We start from the raw sequence: 7,469 nt of genomic DNA on the forward strand, positions 1-7,469 counted from the left end.
TGGTAGCATATGGATAAATGGTTCAAGGTCACACAGGTGAAAAATGTCAAAATAACTTCCGTGCTGATGATATTGTTTCAGATGTCACACTAAGGAAAGTGTTATGGAAGTGAACTTCACCAGCTTCTGTTTTCTCTGTGTTCTGGTTTGCACAGGGGCCTTTCCCCCAGATCTACAATAAGAGAAGTATATCTTAACCATTGCCACAGGAAAAGTCCATCAAATGAGCATTGCACTGAGGAGGCCTGATGCTCAGCACCTGTGGAGCCAGGGCTTGCTCTCTCCTGACATCTAAACTTAAAATCCATCCCTCTGTAGCTCAGCCCTCTGGGGGACGCCAGGAAGAATGACCTCACTACATAGACCGGAAGTGTCAATGCTATTTATTGTATTTCTGGTTACAGAACAGTTATGTCTTATTTTAATGCCTGTGGAAGCAGAGAGGAGCCTGATGCCCCAGGAGAAAGACCTGCTACCCACTAATCCACTTTCCCCACTGCCATGGGGGTCCTGGGCATGTCTAAGGTGGTCCAGGTCGGGGCTGAGGGGCAGCTTTGGCAGAATCCCTGCTTTGTTTGATGTGCATCTCAGTGGAAGCAGTATCGCCCATGCGGCGTCTCCTGGTCCTGGTGGTGACAGACCTCACGGGGAAGGCATTTGGGCCCACAGCAGAGTTGGCATTGGACAAAAGGTTCTTGGCAGCTCGGCTTTGGGAGAGTGCCATTAAAGCTTGTTTTCCTTGCATTTCCTCTGAGGAATTCTTTTCTATCCTCATCATCTCTACGATGTCATCATCCGGGATGTGGGGTATTTCTTGTCGCAGGTAGCTTTTAATCAGTTCTGTCACTTTGGGGCCAATGCAGCATTTTTTGGCTTTGCAATGCTGCATCTGGGTTTCCTCAGCGAGGCAGCTGTCTTTGCATTTCCCAAAGCCCATTATGCATCTTTTCATGGCCACAAATTCTGCATGGGGGAGAGAGAGGGAGAAAACACTGGGCCAGGGTTAATCATTAGAGGTGATGTTCAGACTGCTGGTGGGAGGGGATTAGAGTGAAAGGTGTTTGTCAGCCTTTGGGGACAGTGTTTGATGATGGTGGTGCCTCAGAGAAGACCTGGAGCGTATAATAAATCTCTTGTTTTGTCTCCTCTTCTTGAGTAACCTTAATCACATGCCTTTAATCTGAACACTTGGGAGGCACAGACAGGCAGATCTTTGTGAGTTTGAGGCCAGCCTAGACTTCATAGAGAGTTCCAGGCTAGCCAGGGCTACACAGCGAAACCTTGTTTCAAATTTACAAATATTCAAGAATGGGATGTAGAGATAACTCAGTTGGTAAAGTGTCCTCTCTCTCTCCCTCTCTCTCTTTCTCTCCCTCTTGTTTTTTTTTTTGGGGGGGGGGATATTGTTTCTTTGTGTAGCCCTGGCTTTCCTGGAACTCAGAAATCTGCCTGCCTCTACCTCCCAAGTGCTGGGATTAAAGGTGTGCACCACCACTGCCCAGCTCAGGAGTGCTTTTCTTTCTTTTTTTGTTTGTTTGGTTTTTTCGAGACAGGGTTTCTCTGTATAGCCCTGGTTGTCCCGGAACTCACTCTGTAGACCAGGCTGGCCTTGAAGTAAGAAATTTGNCTGCCTCTACCTCCCAAGTGCTGGGATCAAAGGCTTGCGCCACCANGCCCNGCTAGGAGTGCTTTTCAAGACAGGGTTTTTATGTAGTTCTGGCTTGTAACTAGCTCTGTAGACATGGCTAGCCTTGGACTCAAAGATCCACCTGCCTCTGCCTCCCAAGTGCTGGGATCAAAGGCTTGCGCCACCACTGCCCGGCCTGGTAAAGTGTTTTCTACCCAAGCATAGGGAAGTGAGTTCAATCCTAAGAATCCATATAGACAAGGTAGGTGTGGTAGCATGTTCAGGAAGGCAGGGTAGACAGACAAGTCCCTAAGGTTCACTGGCTGGCTAGCATAACCTGATTGGTGAGCCTCAAGCCAAGGAAAGATCCTGTCTCAAAAACCAAAATGAATGAGTCAGGCTACGGTGGCACACACCTTTAATTTTAGCACTCCGGAGGCAGAGAAAGTGGATCTCCATGAGTCTGAGGCCAGCCTGGTTTATATAGAAAGTTCCAGGCCAACCAGAGACACAATGAAACCTTGTCCCAAGAACAACAGAAAACAACAAAAACAAGGCAAATGGTAACTGGGGAAAGACACCTGAGTTTGTCTTCTGGCTTCCGGCTCAAGAGCATGGGTGTGCATCTTGGTTTCAGAATGGTATCTCCATCCTTCCCTCCCTCCCTTCTTTCCTTCCATCCTTCCCCTCCCTCTCTTCCTCTCTCTCTGTCTCTTCCCCACCTCTTTCCTCCTCCCTTCCTCCTTCTCCTTTTCCTTTCCCTTCCTTCCTTGGTTTCCTTCCTTCCTTGGTTTCCTTACCTTCCTCCTCCCTCTCCTCCCTCTCCCTCTCCCTCTCCCTCTCCCTCTCCCTCTCCCTCTCCCTCTCCCTCTCTCCCTGTGGACGTTGTACATCGTGGTGCGGAGCCTAGTGCGCACCACGATGTACAACGTCCACAAGCAGCTCTCCCTCTCCCTCTCCCTCTCCCTCTCCCTCTCCCTCTCCTTCCCCTCCCCTTCCCTTCCCTTGTTTGGTGGTCCTGGGCTTTGAATACAGGACTTTGTGGCAATCACTCTCTCACTAAACTACATCTCCAGCCCTAAGACAGCATTTTTTACCTCCAATCTTGCATCTTCCACACCAGCAGAGCCTCCCATCCCCCTCTGTAATTCCTATTAAAACACCAATGTCAGTAAAACTAGTCCAAGAAAGAATCATGATTATTATTTTAACATATGTTACATTAGTGAGTTCAGTGGGAGATTTTAGCATATGTGTACAATGTGTGCTGATCAAAGCAAGCCTTCTTTGGCCAGCCTGGGTATATATTCAGGTGGACTATTTCTTTTCTTTCAAATAAGACAACATGTAGTACTCTCCTTTCTGTGGGTCACAGAGAAGAATGGAATGATCATTTGCAAGAGAGAAATGGAATGGGGGCTTATGTTGAGTGGAATAAACCAAGAAAGAATTCTAACACAGAATTAATAGGGTGTTTAGGAGTGTTGTCTTTTCTGAAGCCTGTCATCTTTGACCTCTGTCAGTCACTAGACCTATGCTTCCTGGGACATAACATTTTCTCACGGCTTGCCTCTTTGAACACTCTGTGCATCAGAGACCTTATTTGTTAGTGTAGCTCCAACTTCGTCCGTATTAACATAACCCATATGTTGTCATCTCTAGCTAGTTTCCCACTGTTCTTAGGAATTCATCTTCATCTGCTGAATGTTACACCCCAATGTCTTACTGTTTTCCCTCAACTAAGTAATCTTTTCTTGCTGGGCAGTGGTGGCGCACGCCTTTAATCCCAGCACTCAGGAGGCAGAGGCAGGTGGATTTCTGAGTTCGAGGCCAGCCTGGTCTGCAGAGTGAGTTCCAGGATAGCTGGGGCTACACAGAGAAACCCTGTCTCGAAAAAAAAAAGAAAGAAAAGAAAAGAAATATTTTCTTTCTTTGTTACCTACCTTAATAATTTTATCACTTTATGCAAATTAGAGGTAATTTATATAGCAGCAGATAATTTCCCAAGGTTACAGCACCTGTGACGACCTGCACAAGATTGGGTCTGTCAGCATCCTGCTGTGGAAGGAAAAGGGGTTCGAGAGACCTCAGCCCCTCCTGAGGATCTTTATGTAGCTGAGGATAATTGGGGAAAAGAGATGCTTTCTTCAGTGGTGTAGCCACCGATAAGTTACCCACGCTGCTGAAAGCAACCCTAATAAAACTCACTGAGACACACACACAGACACACACAGACACACAGACACACACACAGACACACACAGACACATAGACACAGACATAGACACATAGACACACAGACACACAGACACACCCACAAACACACCCACATAGACACACAGACACACACATATACACAGATACACACACATACACACACACACATATAGACACATACACAGACACACACACAGACACACACAGACACACAGACACAGACACATAGACACAGACACACAGACACAGACACACAGACACACACAGACACACACACAGACATACACACATACACACAGTCGGACACAGACACACAGACACAGACACACAGACACACACAGACACACACACAGACATACACACATACACACACACAGACATATACACACATACAGACACACAGAACACACATACACACACATACACACAGAGACACACACAGACACACACACACACATACAGACACATACAGACACACAGACACACACATACATACAGACAAACACAGACACACATACACACACACATACAGACACACACACACAGACACACAGACACAGACACAGACATACACACACACACACACACAAAGACACCAAGTTAGAAAGGGATAGCCAGGAGGAGTGGGAATGGAGATCAGCAGGAGTGGGAGGGGCAAGCGCGGATAAGGAGTAAATGTAATAAAAACACACCATGTGCATATGGAGATGCCATGAAGAATCTGATTATTGTATATAATTAATGTATGCCAATAAAACATAAATAATTCCCAGAGACTATTTTTGCACATGTACATATTTGTTTTGTTATTTCCATATATCTTCTCGTTGTTCTCCCAAGGACCATAGAACAGACACATTAGAACCAGAAACAGTTACACCGACTCCCCCATTACACTCATGCCGGTTTTGAAGCTGAACGTGGTTAAGGACTTTACTCAAGGACACATAGCCTTACCTGCCTATGTCCCCAGCATGAGAGCTTTACAGACATCTCTGTCTCTTTCTTTTCTTTGTCTGATTCATTGTGATTCTCCTAAGTAGCTGGGTGTTTCTTGATCACGGAAACAAGCCTCCATCCTTCTCCCTTTTCAAGAAAAGTGGACCCCTGTTTTGTCATGTGCTATAGTGTGTCCCTAGACACCTTAATGGTAGTTGAAGGATTTCCAGGAAGACAGAATCTGAGAGAAATTATAAGACTCTCCCCGAAAAGCTGATATGGAGACATAGACCTGCTTACCGAATCCTAAAAGTTTTTTCTTTTTTTCTTTTTACACAGAGATAAGCATTTCATTCCTTGTGCACAGAGGTACACGGAGATTAGATCTCTGCAGTAAGAGATGGTTTTGATGGGGGTGGGGAGAAGGCTCAGCAGGCAAAGCACTTGCTGTGTAACCATGAGGACCTGAGATGTGGGCCCTGAAGCCCATGCAAAGCCAGATGCAGTGGTGCATCTCAGTGTCCCTACAGTGCATTGGGAGGCAGAGACAGGAGAACCCACAGGACTATCCCCCCACCCCAAGGACCAGCTAGCCAGGCATATACAGTGGCAAACCACAGAAGACTCTGCCTAAACACGATAGATGGCAAGGACTGACCCCTGAAGTTGTCCTCTGACCTCCACATGCATGTGCCTCTTTGTTCTCTCTTTTTGTCATATACGACACCCACTGTGTTCTCTCTCTCTCTCTCTCTCTCTCTCTCTCTCTCTCTCTTTTTCTTTCTCACACACACACACACACACACACACACACACACACACTTTTTTTTTTTCGAGACACGGATTCTCTGTGTAGCTTTGGCTGTCCTGGAACTGGCTCTGGAGACCAGGCTGGCCTCGAACTCAGAAATCCACCTGTCTCTGCCTCTCAAGTGCTGGGATTAAAGGCGTGCGCCACCACTGCCTGACAGACACACAGATCTTAAAAATATAAAAGGTGGTTAAGTCAGAAATAGAGCTCAGAAGACCTGGGCTGAGTTGCAAGCTCAGAGACAGAGCCTACATAATATGTCAGACAGTTCCTGAATACACAAACAGTACCCCACCTTCCCTGTGTCTTCACCAGACACAGTCTAGGGACTGGGTTAGCTCTCCAGCCACACTTTTTTTGGGGGGTGGGGTGGGGGGATGTCATCTTTCAGCATCTCTTAGGGGTCTCAACACCACGGGCAGCCGAATCCTGCTTCCCCACACCCACCCTCCCTAAGTGAGGACTCCACATTACCTGATTTCACCTGAGACTGAAGCACGAGGCTGGCAAAGAGAGGAAAAAGGAGCTTCATGGCTGAGTGGTAGAAAAGCCCGGGGTCTGGGCTAGTGTTCTTGAGCTCTGGCCTTTATTGGCCTCTTCATGGCCTTGGGCAATGAGCAGTGAAGTGCAGCCAAGGAGGTCTGTGTGCTGCTCAGGGAGCTGAGTTTTCCCTGATTCTGCTTGATAACAGTTTTTCAGCAAACTTCTATGTGTTGTTATTTTTTTGTCTCGAGGCGGGGTGGGACACAATATATCTAAGGCAAGAAAAAGATGATCTTTATACTTCTTGTTCTTTTATTTTAAATGATTTTAAAAAAAATCAAACACATGTGTCTGTGTGCAGGTATGTATATGAGGGTGCAGTACCCCCAGAGGCCAGAAGAGGGCCTTGGATCCTCTTAACTGGGTTAAAAGTGGCTCAATTTGGATGCTAGGAACAGATCTCTGGTTCTGTGCAACAGAGAGTGAGCTCTAAACCACTGGGCCATCTCTCCAGCCCCACACTTGTTATTAATACTGGAGCAGGGCAAGCATAAGTTTCTCAGCCTCTCCAGTCAAAAGAAGCAGACTAGGAGGCGATGGACCTGCAGAACAGGTCCCTCAAATAAGGAGCTCAGTTGGGCGTGGTGGCGCCTGCCTTTAATCCCAGCACTTGGGAGGCAGAGGCAGGCGGATTTCTGAGTTCGAGGCCAGCCTGGACTACAGAGTGAGTTCCAGGACAGCCAGGGCTACACAGAGAAATCCTGTCTCGAAAAAACAAAAACAAACAAGAAAGGAGCTCAGCTTTGGGACAGGTACTGGTCTGGAGACTATTTGGTCCTCTGCATGCTGAGTCGAGACGAGCATCAGGACTGCTCGTGAAGCCTGAGGTAGACCTGAATGGAAATGTGATGGGCACAGCTACTCCTTGCAGGAAGGGGACACCTGTCTGTGCATGGCATAAACAAAATGTGTGATTAGGGCCAGAAAAATGGCTCAGAGGTTAAAAATGCATACTGCTTTCTGGGACCAGCTAGAAGCCAAGGACCATGGAAACTCCCAGGAATCTAAGGGTGACCCTAACTAAGACTCCTAGCAACAGGGGATATAGAACCTGAAACAGCCACCCCCTGTAACCAGGCAAGACTTCCAGTGGAGGGATGGGGACACCAACCCAGCCACAAAACCTTCAATCCACAATGTGTCCTGCCTACAAGATGTGCAGGGATAAATGATGGAGCACAAATTGAGAGAATGGCCAACCAATGTCTGGCCCAGCTTGAGACCCTGCCTGACACTTTTTTTTTTTTTTTTGGTATTTTTGAGATAGGGTTTCTCTGTATATCCCTGGCTGTCCTGGAACTCACTCTGTAGACCAGGCTGGCCTCGAACTCA

General features: G+C 47.1%; 1 protein-coding gene across 1 annotated transcript; it reads right to left on the reverse strand.

Annotated features, from left to right (window-relative positions):
- Nucleotides 1–425: 425 nt before the first annotated feature.
- Nucleotides 426–6,148, reverse strand: Defb129 (defensin beta 129). Its single transcript, XM_021157073.1, has 2 exons — nucleotides 6,069–6,148; nucleotides 426–963 (listed from the first exon to the last, which is right to left on the reverse strand). The coding sequence occupies exons 1-2, from the start codon at nucleotides 6,124–6,126 to the stop codon at nucleotides 521–523; spliced, it is 501 nt and encodes a 166-aa protein (XP_021012732.1). The 5' UTR covers nucleotides 6,127–6,148; the 3' UTR covers nucleotides 426–520.
- Between the last annotated feature and the right edge of the window lie 1,321 nt (nucleotides 6,149–7,469).

This window comes from Mus caroli, chromosome 2 (genome assembly GCF_900094665.2).
Source record: "Mus caroli chromosome 2, CAROLI_EIJ_v1.1, whole genome shotgun sequence".
NCBI lineage: Eukaryota > Metazoa > Chordata > Mammalia > Rodentia > Muridae > Mus > Mus caroli.